Source organism: Diorhabda carinulata, chromosome 2 (genome assembly GCF_026250575.1).
Source record: "Diorhabda carinulata isolate Delta chromosome 2, icDioCari1.1, whole genome shotgun sequence".
Lineage (NCBI taxonomy): Eukaryota > Metazoa > Arthropoda > Insecta > Coleoptera > Chrysomelidae > Diorhabda > Diorhabda carinulata.
The window spans coordinates 22083650-22101631 of NC_079461.1; the positions used below are offsets into that span (position 1 = coordinate 22083650).

General features: G+C 31.9%; 2 protein-coding genes across 6 annotated transcripts in view; one reads left to right on the plus strand and one right to left on the minus strand.

The window, feature by feature from the left end:
- The window catches only part of LOC130904129 (FH1/FH2 domain-containing protein 3), a 67770-nt gene that overhangs the window by 6522 nt on the left and 43266 nt on the right, over positions 1-17982 (plus strand). For all 5 annotated transcript variants that reach the window (XM_057816706.1, XM_057816705.1, XM_057816704.1 and 2 more), the window contains exons 3-4: positions 13728-13848; positions 13932-16455. In XM_057816706.1, coding sequence (XP_057672689.1) covers positions 13728-13848; positions 13932-16455 — 2645 coding nt within the window. The remainder of the gene's footprint in view (positions 1-13727; positions 13849-13931; positions 16456-17982) is intronic.
- On the minus strand, positions 1244-12743 carry LOC130904131 (glucose dehydrogenase [FAD, quinone]-like). Its single transcript, XM_057816717.1, has 9 exons — positions 12681-12743; positions 12469-12622; positions 9888-10106; positions 7665-7999; positions 7201-7492; positions 6978-7151; positions 1905-2098; positions 1632-1848; positions 1244-1577 (listed from the first exon to the last, which is right to left on the minus strand). The coding sequence occupies exons 1-9, from the start codon at positions 12684-12686 to the stop codon at positions 1300-1302; spliced, it is 1869 nt and encodes a 622-aa protein (XP_057672700.1). The 5' UTR covers positions 12687-12743; the 3' UTR covers positions 1244-1299.

Genomic DNA, 17982 nt, shown 5'->3' on the forward strand with positions numbered 1-17982 from the left:
AATTAAATATTAAATCAAATTTTACGGTATCATTTAAATTATATTAAAAAAATCTGTTAATAGTTTCTGGTGATTATTAATATTGCATAAACTTTTTAAACATTTAAAAGATCTGAAGCCTTGCATCATCTTTAATCTTCATTTTGTTATCAAAACGTGATCCATTACCAATAGATGTTTACAAAACACCATGTTGTTCAATATTCCAATATTGAACGTTTTCAGTGAATTTGTGAAAAAGTTCTTAGTCCTTAGTCCTTAGCTGAACTATATTCTACTCTGGGTGAGACTGTTCCTTCGTTATCAACAGTAAAATATTGTACAGCAAAGTTTAAACGAGACTTTACGACCTTCGAAGATCACGATGAGGTAACAACTCCAGAAACTCCACAAAGGGGTACCGGATGATCGTCGTGGGTGCAGCGTTTGTTCACAATGGAACAAAAACAGCGTTGTCATCCATAACCATGGATGTAACGTCGGTCCATCATTTCACATTCAAGACAAAGGAATGAAAAGGGAAAACAGGTTCCAAAGAAGACAAAGATCGTTCCATTTGGCGGACAAGGTCATGGCGGGTATTTTGCGAACTTATTTCATTGTTTGAACGAAAAGATCGAGCAAAAACGGTCGCAATTGCTACCTCGTGCACCCTTTGCTGAGCCAATACATCCAGGAAAAAAAAACTGCCAAGATACCTCAATTATATACAAGAATGAACGAAAATAATGAGATGTAAACTTTTATTCAAAACACTTCGTGGAGCGCTTATTTGACACACGAAAATATTTACGAAGAACTAGAAGATATATTGAAAAAAGCTTTTATCCCAATTTTACAAAGTTTTTTTGTTGTTCTTATTACAAGATGTTTTTGATCCAATGCGATTTAAGAACTACATCAAACAGAGTTTATTGAATTATATGTTGAAGATAGTTCCTCAACGATACGGAAAAAATTGATGGAATGCGAGAAAAACGCGAGAAAATTGACATTCCTGGAGCAAAATGTGTAAATAAACTAAAAAAATCACGACGTGTTGAAGCGTGTCTCAACGAAATTAATCATTGATAAATTGAAAAATCAGCTACAGAAATTAAAATACAGTTAAAGAAATGAATAAGACAGTGTTGCGAGATATGTATTAAGAGCTCTACGAGAAGCTCTTTTAGAAATTCTCGCTGAAATTATAAAGGAGATTATGGGTTTCGAAAACTTGATAGTTTTGGTACAAAGAAAGCAATATAATTCTAATTATTGTATAATTGGGAAATACATTTTTGTTAATTGTAGTAATTCTTACAAATTCCATGAAGATTTGATCAAATCAGCACCTTTTTCCCCAATCGCATACGCCATAGCGACTGTATGAGACGCTGGTGGTGTTGGTATGATACTATTATCAATAACTCGTAATTTTTTAATTCCGTGAACTTTTAATTTATGATTAACTACTGTTTCTGGATCTGATTTAGGTCCCATTTTACAAGTTGCCACTTGATGATAGTAGCTCGCTATTAAAGTTCTTAACGCGCATTCCCAATAATCGTCAGAATCAAATTTGTAATGCTCGCAACCTAGAAATTTGATGATATGTAGAAATTATCTATTTTTCCCAAAAAAAAACTCACCAGGAACTGGTGTAACCACCATTTTAGCTCCAAGTTTCTGCATAGAAGGCATACTGTTTATCCTTTCTATTTCCCTGATACCTTGTATCAAAGTTTTAATGTCGTCGTTATCGGGATCAGAGAAATAATTAGAATACAATAAAGGTGCACCTTCTGGATCTTTTTTATTCAATTCAATCCATCCAAACGATTTCGGATATATCAATGTTGGTATGACCTACAATCGAACTAATAATTTATGAATTTAAGAAAAACAAGTGAAAATTGAATCACCTGATAAACGTTTTTTCCTATTAACGGTCCAAAAAGTATGTCGAAAGTTTCTGAGGGTATATTAAAGATTTTTCTAAAGGCAATACCGAAATCGGTGCTGAAGCTTATTGCAAGCATTAATAATTCTATATTAGGAATATCAGTAAGATTTTTTGTAGTATTCGTATTTATGTAAGCGATAGCTTCACAACCACCTAGAAATCATCAAAATCATCTTATATAAAATACAACATGGCTAAGTACTACCCCACAAATATGTACAACTACAAGTTAATAATCACTCAATAAGTTGTGAAAAAACATATTTTTTTCATAAAAATCGATTTTATTCATCAATTTAATCTCCTTCAGTTTCGTCAATTGCTTCTTCATTTGAGCGGAATTTCTTACTTTCTTCCGAACGTTTTTTTGAGATCAACTAATAGCCAGTAGTCACTAGGGGACAGATCTGGATTAGACAGTGGATAAAGAAGCAATTCGTTCAATTCAACAATCGTTGCCAACGCCTTGTGAATCGGTGCATTAGTCTTTATGAAACAGTAGTTTTATATTCGTGATTTCTCGATTTTTGCATTCAAATGTTCCAACAACTCTATGTAGTATTCTCTATTGATTGTGTCTCCCTTTTGGAGATAATCGATGAAGAATATTCCATGCGCATCTCAAAATACTGAAGCTATAACCTTCCCAGCTGACTGTTGGGCGTTTGGACGCTTCGGATGTGGTTCACCGACTGTAGTCCACTCAAATGATGATCGTTTTGATTCCTGACTGAAATGATGTATCCATGTTTCATCCTTTGTCTCATATCGTGCAAAAAATCTGTTGCTCTGAATCACTAACACGTTGTTGTGTTTGATAGAATGTTAGTTAACGTGTCATCCATTTTGAAAAATGCGTTTTCATGGTCAAATGTTCATGAAAAATTGTAAATAAACTGCCTTCTGATATCTTTAGTGCCTCAGTTATCTTACGAAATTTCAATTTAGGATTAGATATAACCAATTGGTGGATTTTTTTGATGTTTTCTGGAGTGACCACCCTAAAAGGACGACCAGAACGTTCATCACTATCGGTGTCTATTTTCGATGGAATCCAAATAACACTTTTGAAGCCATTGCTGAGCTTGTACAGATTTTTTCTTCATTAAGTAGTAATGATAAATTAACATACGAAATAGTTTTGACTCCATTGTTTTGAAAATAGCAAAAGTAGCTTCACTTAAATGGATGTTACTTTTTTCTTTTTTCTGCCTAATCGAATTTGGATTATCTAGTTTAAGTATAAAAATAAATTTATCCTTTGTATCTGAGTATGGGAAAATCCAATATTCATGAATTTTCCTCAACTCGCTTTGTATTATCACGAAAAAGCTGTTGTATTTTGTATTCTTTTCCGATTACAACGTTGTTATTGCAGAACTGTAGATACTATAAGTTTATATTTTTTTAATTTACAAAAAAATTTACTTAAGCCCTGTATATTTTTTGAAAATATGAAACTGAAGGAATTCAATATATGCAGTCACTTATATACACGTTTTCTCAATTGATTCATGTCAAAAACAAATCGACATCTCAACTGGTTTCAGAAATATACAATTTTTTTACAAGCATGTCATTTTTTTTAAATTCTGGATTTTCCTGTATATTTTTTGAAAATATGGAACTGAAGGAATTCGATATATGCAGTTACCTATATACACGTTTTCTCAATTGATTCATGTCAAAAACAAATCGACATCTCGACTGGTTTCAGAAATATACAATTTTTTTACAAGCATGTCATTTTTTTTAAATTCTGGATTTTCCTGTATATTTTTTGAAAATATGGAACTGAAGGAATTCGATATATGCAGTTACCTATATACACGTTTTCTCAATTGATTCATGTCAAAAACAAATCGACATCTCGACTGGTTTCAGAAATATACAATTTTTTACAAGCATGTCATTTTTTTTAAATTCTGGATTTTCCTGTATATTTTTTGAAAATATGGAACTGAAGGAATTCAATATATGCAGTCACTTATATACACGTTTTCTCAATTGATTCATGTCAAAAACAAATCGACATCTCGACTGGTTTCAGAAATATACAATTTTTTTACAAGCATGTCATTTTTTTTAAATTCTGGATTTTCCTGTATATTTTTTGAAAATATGGAACTGAAGGAATTCGATATATGCAGTTACCTATATACACGTTTTCTCAATTGATTCATGTCAAAAACAAATCGACATCTCGACTGGTTTCAGAAATATACAATTTTTTACAAGCATGTCATTTTTTTTAAATTCTGGATTTTCCTGTATATTTTTTGAAAATATGGAACTGAAGGAATTCGATATATGCAGTTACCTATATACACGTTTTCTCAATTGATTCATGTCAAAAACAAATCGACATCTCGACTGGTTTCAGAAATATACAATTTTTTACAAGCATGTCATTTTTTTTAAATTCTGGATTTTCCTGTATATTTTTTGAAAATATGGAACTGAAGGAATTCAATATATGCAGTCACTTATATACACGTTTTCTCAATTGATTCATGTCAAAAACAAATCGACATCTCGACTGGTTTCAGAAATATACAATTTTTTTACAAGCATGTCATTTTTTTTAAATTCTGGATTTTCCTGTATATTTTTTGAAAATATGGAACTGAAGGAATTCGATATATGCAGTTACCTATATACACGTTTTCTCAATTGATTCATGTCAAAAACAAATCGACATCTCGACTGGTTTCAGAAATATACAATTTTTTACAAGCATGTCATTTTTTTTAAATTCTGGATTTTCCTGTATATTTTTTGAAAATATGGAACTGAAGGAATTCAATATATGCAGTCACTTATATACACGTTTTCTCAATTGATTCATGTCAAAAACAAATCGACATCTCGACTGGTTTCAGAAATATACAATTTTTTTACAAGCATGTCATTTTTTTTAAATTCTGGATTTTCCTGTATATTTTTTGAAAATATGGAACTGAAGGAATTCGATATATGCAGTTACCTATATACACGTTTTCTCAATTGATTCATGTCAAAAACAAATCGACATCTCGACTGGTTTCAGAAATATACAATTTTTTACAAGCATGTCATTTTTTTTAAATTCTGGATTTTCCTGTATATTTTTTGAAAATATGGAACTGAAGGAATTCGATATATGCAGTCACTTATATACACGTTTTCTCAATTGATTCATGTCAAAAACAAATCGACATCTCGACTGGTTTCAGAAATATACAATTTTTTTACAAGCATGTCATTTTTTTTAAATTCTGGATTTTCCTGTATATTTTTTGAAAATATGGAACTGAAGGAATTCGATATATGCAGTCACTTATATACACGTTTTCTCAATTGATTCATGTCAAAAACAAATCGACATCTCGACTGGTTTCAGAAATATACAATTTTTTTACAAGCATGTCATTTTTTTTAAATTCTGGATTTTCCTGTATATTTTTTGAAAATATGGAACTGAAGGAATTCGATATATGCAGTTACCTATATACACGTTTTCTCAATTGATTCATGTCAAAAACAAATCGACATCTCGACTGGTTTCAGAAATATACAATTTTTTACAAGCATGTCATTTTTTTTAAATTCTGGATTTTCCTGTATATTTTTTGAAAATATGGAACTGAAGGAATTCGATATATGCAGTTACCTATATACACGTTTTCTCAATTGATTCATGTCAAAAACAAATCGACATCTCGACTGGTTTCAGAAATATACAATTTTTTTACAAGCATGTCATTTTTTTTAAATTCTGGATTTTCCTGTATATTTTTTGAAAATATGGAACTGAAGGAATTCGATATATGCAGTCACTTATATACACGTTTTCTCAATTGATTCATGTCAAAAACAAATCGACATCTCGACTGGTTTCAGAAATATACAATTTTTTTACAAGCATGTCATTTTTTTTAAATTCTGGATTTTCCTGTATATTTTTTGAAAATATGGAACTGAAGGAATTCGATATATGCAGTCACTTATATACACGTTTTCTCAATTGATTCATGTCAAAAACAAATCGACATCTCGACTGGTTTCAGAAATATACAATTTTTTTACAAGCATGTCATTTTTTTTAAATTCTGGATTTTCCTGTATATTTTTTGAAAATATGGAACTGAAGGAATTCGATATATGCAGTCACTTATATACACGTTTTCTCAATTGATTCATGTCAAAAACAAATCGACATCTCGACTGGTTTCAGAAATATACAATTTTTTTACAAGCATGTCATTTTTTTTAAATTCTGGATTTTCCTGTATATTTTTTGAAAATATGGAACTGAAGGAATTCGATATATGCAGTCACTTATATACACGTTTTCTCAATTGATTCATGTCAAAAACAAATCGACATCTCGACTGGTTTCAGAAATATACAATTTTTTACAAGCATGTCATTTTTTTTAAATTCTGGATTTTCCTGTATATTTTTTGAAAATATGGAACTGAAGGAATTCGATATATGCAGTTACCTATATACACGTTTTCTCAATTGATTCATGTCAAAAACAAATCGACATCTCGACTGGTTTCAGAAATATACAATTTTTTACAAGCATGTCATTTTTTTTAAATTCTGGATTTTCCTGTATATTTTTTGAAAATATGGAACTGAAGGAATTCAATATATGCAGTCACTTATATACACGTTTTCTCAATTGATTCATATCGAAAACAATTGGATATTTTGAATGGTTTCGGAAATATAGAATTTTTTAATAAGCATGTCAAATTCTTTCTAGCTTTTTTCACATAATAGTTGAAAATACACCGTTACGCCAAAAGTTTACAAAAATTCTTGAAATATCACGTATTTTTGACCGCAAACTCCAAAAATCATATCAGTTCCAAGATCAAATGAATAGTTTCCCGAAAAAATTTTACTTTCATGAATTTTCCGCCTATAATAATTTTTTTTCGAGAAAATGACTGGACCGAATACCACATTTGTCCACAAGCTGTAGAATATATTTTTGCACAAGTAAAAAATCGAAAGAATGATGAATAATTTTACCAACCTAAATTAGTAAATGGTCCTGTCCCTTTCGAGTATTCAATGTAGGATTTAGGATTCACGAGAATTGGTATGAGATCAATAACAGCATTGCTGTTCAGCTCATAAATAACAGCAGGAAAAGCTGCGTGATCATACATTTTCTTACCAACTGGTAAGTCTTTTATTAATGGTATACCTGAAAATATTGATTAAGTGATTTGATCATATGAATTTTCCTTACCAACCGATTTCTTCCAAATGATCTTTTGGTCCTATTCCAGATAGCATCAATAATTGGGGAGAATTGAATACCCCCGCTGATAAAATAACCTCTTTTTCCACAAAAACTTCGTGTTTTTCACCGTTATGTAAATATTCTACACCGAAAACCGTTTTTGTATATTTATTCATCAGAATTTTCGTAACTTTGGAATTCGTTTGGATCACCAAATTTTTTCTATTCCTTATCGGTCTAAGATAAGCTTTTTCAGCACTGCAACGTGCACCGTCTCTTATAGTACCTTGCACATAAGACACCTGAAATATTTTAACGTGTCCACGTGCATTTTGATTGTCAAAAATGAAAAATATTCTTCAGGGGATTGAAAAAAAATGTTCTTCTATCTTTAATATGGGAAAAATAGTTGGTAATTTATTTAAAAGTTGAAAAAAATTCTTTCTCAATCTATAGAAAATACTTTTGGCTTACCCCGATTTGTTTTCTACCGTTATAATCAACATAATCGTAATCAGCTTCTATACAAGCATTAACAAAGTGATGAACAGATTTTGTTCTATAAGGAATATCACTAACTGTTAAAGGTCCTCCTTCTCCTCTATATTGTGAATCCTTCACTTCAACACGGGCGTCTTCAAGTTTCTTTAAATAAGATAACATGTCTTTGTAAGACCATCCAGGGTTGCCTAGATCAGCCCAAGTATCAAAATCTTTAGGATTTCCTCTGATAAACAACATATAGTTTATTATACTACTACCGCCGAGCGCTTTCCCGTGGAATAATTCCATATTTTTATCGATACATCCTAGATAACGAATAACATTAAGGTTTAACTAATTATGTCGTTTCATAATCGAATATGGCATAAACATGAATAGAGGAAAGCTAAACCTCCGTCTTCTACAACTTCCCGAAAAGTAGGATCAAATAAAAACATTAGCAAAACTTAATTTTCGACAAATTTAGTTCCCAATCGTAACCTAATGTTAGAAAGAAAAAGCATATTTGGGACATGAGATCAGAATGGGTAGAGACCCGCAGAAGTAGCGGCATTTAGAAAGCTAAGACATTTATTCGAGTGAAAATATACCGGCAGTGTTTGATCAATGCGTCAGTATGGGCAGAGGCGATATAAAATCAGATACGAAGAACTGCGTCAAAGAACAGAAGTTAATAATGCAATTGTAGCTGAGATAGTATGTCGTGAGATTTTCCGGTAATAAATGAACGAATAAATGGCGTCCCATGGATGAAGCATCTAAAAACAGGAGCCGATGGTATGGACGGATGATTTAAATAGGATATCTTCCAACTGGATTCACGATGCCCAAGATAGATCAAATTAGTCTATCTTATTCACCGAATCTGATTGATATCTTCTTGATAATATCAGTTATTATCAGTACTTAATGAGATCTCACGGAATACACTGTGCGCAAGATGGGTGCCTCGTTTGCTTACAATGGAGTGTTTGGCAATGTTTCACAAAAATGAAGCCAAATTTTTTCGCCATTACTTCACACCCGAAACAAAAACAATGGACTGAAAAGGAAGAACCGAAGAAAAAGGCAAAGATCGTTCCATCTGCAGGCTAGGTCTTGGCGTCGGTTTTTTAGGATATGCATGGTATTATTTCCATTAACTATTTTTGAAAAAGGAGAAACTACCAACAGCAAGTATTATTGAAACGTTTGAACGAAGAAATCAAGCAAAAACGGCTGTATTTGGCTAAGAAAATGTGTTGATTTATCAAGACAATAAACCAGTTCAAAAATCAGTTGATGCAATGGTTAAAACTGATGAATTAAAGTTTGAAACGCTACCTCATACATCCTATTAGCCAGATTTACCTCGGTGGTCAAAGATTTTCCAACAATGTAAAGGTGAAGTCTGCAGTTAATGACTACTTCGGGGAGCTTAACGAATCTTTGTTATTATAAACGGTATCGAACTTATTGAACGTCGCTGGGAGAAGTGTATGGAGCTAAAAAGAGAAAATATATTTTTCTCCAAAATTTTCACGTTTTCTTCGTTGGACCAGGTAATTCTGGGACCATCATTGTATACGATTAATGCCTCTACATATTTGTTCGTGTTTGGAAACTAAAGTTGTTGCAAGGAAACTACGTGAAATTAAAGGGAGAGACGTGCGTTTTTTTTAGCATATCGTCAATTTTTGTCTTTATTATTTTCAAAAACCTGATTATGTAGAAACTGGGCTCTAATTTCTACAAAATTTCAACTTTTTTATGTAAAAAACAAGCACAACAGAGTAAATCCTTCAACACTCGAGATTTTGAACTTACTATAGGTTGTAGTGCTAGAGAAAGATGTGCTTTAGTAGCTGAATCCACATTTTTGCATTTCTCCAAAGAAATGAATCGTGATCAATAGAAAATCTGAGCGTCTGTAGGCTAATTCGATATTGTTGAGCCAAGTCTTTCGAGTAGATCTTTAGAAAATTGCTCTAGGTGGAATTAGACAGCTCGAAAGAGCATTTGCCGCGGTAGTACCAGTACCTAAAACCTAGTCAAATCGGCAACGTTATATAAAAGAACATTGATTCCACCCATTCTATAACACCGATTTAGCTCTCATTTCACCAATTTTGACTGAAAAGCTTTGAAGAATGATTCCATTAGATGTAAAATATAAATTCCAGCTTTTCTTTATTTGAATCAATGTGATATTACCTTTACAGAATCCTTCTTGTGGTACCGATTTGTAACCATAATTATAAGATGTAAATTCTAGAAATCCTGCTACGAATGGTACGTCCGTTATAAAACTAGGTTCTTCACCAGCTTCTAATAAGAGTACATTCACATCAGGATTTTCTGTTAATCTATTAGCTACGACTGATCCTGAAGGACTTGCTCCAACTATTATAAAATCGAATTTGACATTTTCTCCTAAAAATTATATTATAAATGCATTTTTTATACTATTTGCTGTGAAAATTTAATCATAATATTCGAAAACAATAATGTCATTAAAAACTATAATTAAATTAAGCACGTGGTAATCTATAGAACTATTATAACCACGTTCAACAAGATAAAGTTTGCAATATATTTAACATAAAAACTCCAACTCCTGTTAAGATGTGAACAATAAGAAATATATTTAAAAATAGAACAAAATACTGAAAAAATAAGACAAATAACAAATGATCTGAGCAAAATAATGAGATTGGTAACATTGAGTACGATATGGCAACGTCTTGTCTACTAGTTTATGCTAGATCAGATTCTCCATCCTTTCCATTTCCTCAGTTATCCATACGACTTATGTGCTCATTCCATTCTTTCTTTCTTGATAGAAGCCATTCGTTGACACAATCTTCTGATGCTCTCACTTCTTTTCCTTTCGATTTTTCCGGCTATCCTGCGTAGCACTTCAATCTCTGCTGTTTTCATCATTCTTTTGGTTTTCGGTTTAACCTGTGTCGCCATTAACGAGCTCAGAATGAACAACACTTTCTACGACCATAAAGAACTTCACAAAGCCACATTCCAAAATATCCGATGCAAATACTGGACTTAAGAACTTTGAATTCGGCCAACGTGGACATTGATCTGCTACTGGGGAAATTAAGAATGAAAATAAACAAACTTAAAGAGAGGAAAGAAGAACAAAAAGTAGAAAAAACCAATATTGAACTGCTGTGGGAACTCTCCGCCAGGAGACTTTACCAAGAAAGATTAAAAGATAAAAACAACATTAACTCAATCAAGTCAGAGGAAAGCGTTAACTCCATTAAAGTTATCAAAATTCTAATGTCGAATTAGAGAGACACAATTTATGTTTGTTAGTACAATAAATTTTGAAATTTGCATTATTGGAGATGATAATATAATGTCGGGTTTTGAAAAATTTCTCTTTTTATTTATTTTATTTCCGATTATTTATCTTGAGCACTAAGCAAAGCTAGGACATTATATTCAAAAGTGTAAAAACCGTATTATGAAAACCATTTCACAAATCTTTAACCAAATTGTTCAACAATGGTTTGAGCTCCATAAAGAGATTCCTTTAAGACTCCAATTAGCTGGATTTAAGCTCCATAAAGAGACCCGTTTCAGACTCCACTTAGTTGGGTTTAAGTTTCATAAAGAGACTCGACTCCTTTCTGAATCAAATTAGTTGAATATAAGCTGCAGAAAGAGACTCGTTTCAGACTCCAATTAGTTGGTTTTTGGCTCCATAAAGAGACTCCTTTCTGACTCCAATTCGTTGGGTTTAAGCTCCATAAAGAGTCTCCTTTCTGACTCCAATTAGTTGGGTTTAAGTTTCATAAAGAGACTCGACTAATTTCACACTCCAATTAGTTGGGATTAAGTTCCATAAAGAGACTCGTTTTAGACTCCAATAAGTTGGACTTTAGCTCCATAAAGAGACTCGACTCCTTTCTCACTCCAATTAGTTGGGTTTAGTTCCATAAAGAGACTCGTTTTAGACTCCAATTAGTTGGGTTTAAGTTTCATAAAAAGACTCGACTCCTTTCTGAATCAAATTAGTTGAATATAAGCTCCATAAAGAGACTCGTTTCAGACTCCAATTAGTTGGTTTTTGGCTCCATAAAGAGACTCCTTTCTGACTCCAATTCGTTGGGTTTAAGCTCCATAAAGAGTCTCCTTTCTGACTCCAATTAGTTGGGTTTAAGTTTCATAAAGAGACTCGACTAATTTCACACTCCAATTAGTTGGGATTAAGTTCCATAAAGAGACTCGTTTTAGACTCCAATAAGTTGGACTTTAGCTCCATAAAGAGACTCGACTCCTTTCTGACTCCAATTAGTTGGGTTTAGTTCCATAAAGAGACTGGTTTTAGACTCCAATTAATTGGGTTTAAGTTTCATAAAAAGACTCGACTCCTTTCTGAATCAAATTAGTTGAATATAAGCTCCATAAAGAGACTCCTTTCAGACTCCAATTAGTTGGGTTTTAGCTCCATAAAGAGAATCGTCTCAGACTCCAATTAGTTGAGTGAATTTTGATAGTAGGAAAGAAATTAATTATCGAAGAGTCTTCTAAAACCTAATACAGACTGATGACTGATCGATTCATCGAACTAATTAAGAAAATGTGAAAAAGTAACAACCGCTTTTGATGATGATAGTTACCTGGTACTTACAGCTCGTAGAAATCTTATTACCTGAATAATCTTGGAAGGAAGACTTTGTAATACCAGAGGTTTTTCGTTATCCACTTTTTATCCTTTTAAAAAATGTAATTAAATTTGTTCCAACTTATTATTAAAAATATTACTTACTAATACTCGATTGTTGATATTGAGGAAAAAGTAGCGGTTGAATTCTGGTAAGTTCCAATAGAAAATTCACTATTTCTGCTAATAAAAGATAAATACGACAATCTACACTTGATATTATGAGAAATAGAATTCCAATAGGTATAAATTTTGAAGTCTGGAAAAGAAAATTTCATTATGTGAAACAATTTTCTAAATTTTATATACAAACTTACCTTCATAACTTATAAATATGAATATTCGACAATTAAATTTATGCATTTGAATATAATTGTACCAATTTGTGAAAACAATAAAAGCCTTACATTAGCGTACACACAAAAAAATTACTTGATCAATAATTTATTTATTCGTATTACTAAGCTGTTCCTAGAAGTACCTCACCTAACCTAGAGATGACAGAGCAGAATTTAAACGAGCCCTACAAGGACCAGCATCGCAGTTATCGATAAAATAAAGTGACGACTCCAGAAAATTTGGACATGAGAAAGCTGTGTGCAGGATGGATACCGCGTTTGCTCACAATGAAACAAAAACAGCATCGTGGAGATGTTTTCATAGAGTGTTTGGCAATGTTTCATAAGGTAGACCATGGACTGAAGAGGGAGGACCAGGTGCAAAGAAGGCAAAGATCGTTCCATCTGCATGGCATCGGTTTTTTGGGATGTGAGTGGGATTATTTCCATTAACTATCCTTGAAAAGGGAGAAACTATCAACGGCGAGTATTATGAAATGTTTGAGCGTAGAAATCAAGCAAAAACGATCGCATTTGGATAAAAAGAAAGTGTTATTCATCAATACAATGCACCAGCTCACAGGTCCGTTATTTCAAAAGCCAAAATTAATGAAAACTTCATAAAGAGACTTCTTTAACTAAGATTCAGATTGGAAAAACCCAAAAAATTTTAATTTACAATTAGAATACGATGATTTGCCTCTTCTCAATTCATTCGATGGGGTCAACAGTTTACATCGATACTCCAATACATTTAATGGAAGTATTTTCAGATTCTCTTCTGAATAATTGAAAACGATCACTAGATAGAGTTTTCTTTACTCACGAATCTGCTGATCCTTCAATGAAATCCGTAGATCTTTCAAAAATTAATAAATCGTCTTTTTTTTCTTTGGTGTATTCCCCATCAATGTTTATCATGATCTAACTGTTTTCTAGGCTAGGATAATCATGCAATTTATCTTTTTTGAAATTTTAACGAAAACGTATTTGATTACGATCTATTTTATTTATTTTAATTTGCAGTATGACTCATCGTTGGGTAGAGCCAGATCTGATACCAAAAAAACCGAAGATGAAAAAAGTAGAATCGGTTCCAGGTATAATTCTTTCTCTACCGGATACCGGGACAACATACCATCTACAGGTAAATATTATATAATTTAAAATATGATTAAACATGCCAATGAATATTTTTTTAATTATTATAATACGTAATTTGATTTTTAGGTTATTCGGGAACCACAAGAGCGAAACCTTTATTGGATAAAAAAGATTCCAGTCATCCTCCAATAACCTACAGACCAATAACAAGAACCGGTTCCCGATCACGCGATCCAAGTCCAGTAGAAAAATCTGAAAAAAGCTCAACATCTTCATCGGGATATAATTATAATAAATTATATTCTAAACCGATACAGAGATCTGTAAGTAGAGAACGTACTGAATCAATTGGTTCGACATCTATAATACCAAAATTTGTCGGAAGAACATCTTTAACTAAAGAAGAATCGCCCAGATATGCGGGAAGAACGTCTGTTAATAAAGAAGACGTATCTAAATATTCCGGACGATCTTCTTTATCTAAAGAAGAACCAATTTCTTCTTCTAGATATAAAATAGGAGATAGAACGTCCCCAAGAGAAGATCTGTCTTCTTCTGGTTCACAAAAATATATAAACAGTAGATTCCTACCAAAAAATAGCGTCGAAAAAAGTTATACGGCATATTCTAGACCTTCTACAACAAGAACAAACGAATCTAGTAGAAAAAATAGAGAATTACTCAACGTATTACATATACAACAAGAACAAGAAAGACTCAGTAGATCTCCTAGTAGATGTTCTTCACTAACAACAGAAGATATTTCACCAAAAAAAGATATTAAAAAAGAAATCGAAATGGTAACGATAACAGTTATTACCAGATCAACTTCCCCAACACAAATGTCTCAACCTAATAATTTTTTACGTAGTAGAAGATTGGAAATTGCTAAAACAGTTGAAAAACAAATAACTCGACCTAAAAAACCGATTCATACCATGGTCGATAAAGAAATACAATCAGATCGATTGGACGATTCAACGAAAATGTCAAGATTCGTTGGAGCTTCCCGTATATCTTCAACACCTTGGTCTTCATTTTTAGATATGAAATTTTCCAGTCCAAATTCGAAACCGAAAAATTCTACTAACGATTGTGAAAGTCCGAAAAGTTTATCAAGAGAAAGTTCTTCGAAAAGCATCCAACATTCCTGCGTCAAACACGACAAATCCAAAGAAAGTAAATCGTCAAAGTCTAAATTGCCTTTCAAACAAAAACAGCTACCACCTCAAATACCGAAAAGTGAAAACTCTTCTAAAACGAATTCTTTACATTCCTCCAATCCAGCGAATAAAGATTTCAGAAAATCGGTTTTAAATATGAATCCCGAAGGAAGATCCAATAAGAAAATCGGCAGACGTAGTCATTCCGCAAGTTCAGCAGATTCCGACGTTGCCGATCCCGACGCAACCGACGTGTCCGAAAATCTAGCAACTTGCAAATCGTATCATTCAAAAATATCCGAAGGAAAATCGAATCGGAGATCTCCAAGTTCGGAAGCGAGCGTTAGCGCTACTACCAGTGGTAGCGAAGAAGATATAAAAAGCAAAAAGGATAATAAGAAATTAAGAAGTGGAGGATCTTCAAGAACGTCCGTTAACGTCTCTTCAGCCGATGAATTATCTTCCGATAAATCCCCAAAACCTCCTCAAAGTCCTCGTATTAAAGATACGAAAAATGAAGCTGAAGCTAAATCTTTCCTAATGAGAGCTCTAGCTCCAGTTACTAGTTTATTTAAAACAAAACAAACAGGATCACCGGAAAAAATTGTCTGTCCAGTAGAAGAAGATAATAACGAAAACCAAATAAATACAAATGTCACTAAATTACCAGCGAAAATAATTATCCATAGAGTAGAATCTGGAGAATTACCTTGGTGGTTACAAGAAACTAACGAAGCGACTAAATCCGAACAAAAACAATCAGAAGAGTCTAATAATACAAAAAAATTAATTTCTATTGAACACGTCGAATCCGGTGAGCTTCCTTGGTGGTTGGACGAAAACGGTGAGATACCAGAAGGTATTGAAACTTACCCCAATTGGGTACAAGAAGACGGTACCACTCAAGACGGTAGAGTCATTTATAAAAAAAGAAACAACGAATCCGACGAGAGTTCTTGGTGGCTTACCAGTACCGAAAAAACGGATTCCAACAAAAATAATCCCTTGGATAGCGAGTATTTAGATCAACATAAATTGAGACATATAGATTCGGGTGAACGCGCTTGGTGGTTGAACAGTTCGGAAAACGTTTCCGAATTGGTAGAAGGAGTCCAAAAAGATGAATCGAAATATGCAGTTCGTCATCGAGATACCGAAGAAACGCCGTGGTGGTTGGACGATCAAGATCAAAGTAACGAACCTCCTTTGGGCGATAGAGCGAGTCCGGAAGGACTAGAGATGCCGAAGGATTCGGAAGGACGGCAAAGTCCTTACGATAACGTACCTGGTAGTTACACTAAAATCGAAATTCCTCGACTGTTTATTTCAAAACATACTAATATCGATGAAGTACTAGGAGGTAGTACGCAAGTTTGGAACCCTTATTTGGATAAAATATATGGATATGGGAATGATGCGGAAACGACACGTGCTGAGGGTTGTTTCCTAGGGAAACAGACCGTGGGAAATGTCCAAACCGGTAAAATGTATGTACTAACATCGATTTATATGATTTTCCATAATTTTTTATCTTAATTTTCTGTTTCTTTGTTGATTTACTATATTTTTATCGTTTTCTTCGTTTATTGATCGATTTATTTAATTTAATTGTTAATTATCACTTTTTCTACGATTTTTTTATTTAATTATACCTATTTTCACTCATTCATCATTTATTTATCTATTTTCTAACGTATTGTCCGTTTTATTCATTTTCTATAAATTTTTTCCATTATTTTATTCTTAATTAGATTTTTTCCTGTATCCATTGATTTATTCAACTTAAAACAAAATTTATTTATTTATTCACTTTTCAATTATTTATCAATTCCATTATCTTTTCGTTGAATTATTCATTCTACATTATAATTTTCTTCTTATTCATTATTTATGCAATTTCAATTTATTCAATTTCTGCTTATTCATAATTCATTCGATTTTTTTACTAATTCAATATTTATTCATTCGAGTTATTCATTATTTTATTTACTATTTATTCGAATTTTTTAAATTTATTCAACGTTTTATATGTCATTTATTAAATTTTTCAATATATCCAATGTTTTATTCATAACTTAATCAATATTAATATTTATTGACTGTTTTATTCATTATTCATTCGATTCTGACAGTTAGTCATCGTTTTATTCACGATTTATTCGGATTTTTCAAATTTAATCGTCGTTTTATGTGTCATTTATTCAAGTTTTCAATATTTTCAATGTTTTATTCATTACTTATTAAATGCTGATATTTATTCATTGTTTTATTGATTATTCATTCGATTCTGACAGTTAGTCATCGTTTTATTCACGATTTATTCGGATTTTTCAAATTTAATCGTCGTTTTATGTGTCATTTATTCAATTTTTCAATATATTCATTGTTTTATTCAATACTTGCCGATATTTATTGACTGTTTTATTCATTATTCATTCGATTCTGATAGTTATTCATCGTTTTATTCATGATTTATTCGAATTTTTCGAATTTATTCTTCGTTTCATGTGTCATTTTTTCAATTTTTCAATATATTCTTTGTTCTATTCATTACTTGCTGATATTTATTGACTGTTTTAATCATTATTTATTCGATTCTGATAGTTATTCATCGTTTTATTCAAGATTTATTTGAATTTTTTAAATTTATTCCTCGTTTTATGTGTCATTTATTGAATTTTTCAATATGTTCAATGTTTTATTCATTACTTATTAAATGCTGATATTTATTCATTGTTTTATTCATTATTCACTCGATTCTGACAGTTAGTCATCGTTTTATTCACGATTTATTCGGATTTCTTAAATTTAATCGTCGTTTTATTTGTCATTTATTCAATTTTTTAATATATTCATTGTTCTATTCATTACTTGCTGATATTTATTGACTGTTTTAATCATTATTTATTCGATTCTGATAGTTATGCATCGTTTTATTCAAGATTTATTTGAATTTTTTAAATTTATTCATCGTTTTATGTGTCATTTATTGAATTTTTCAATATGTTCAATGT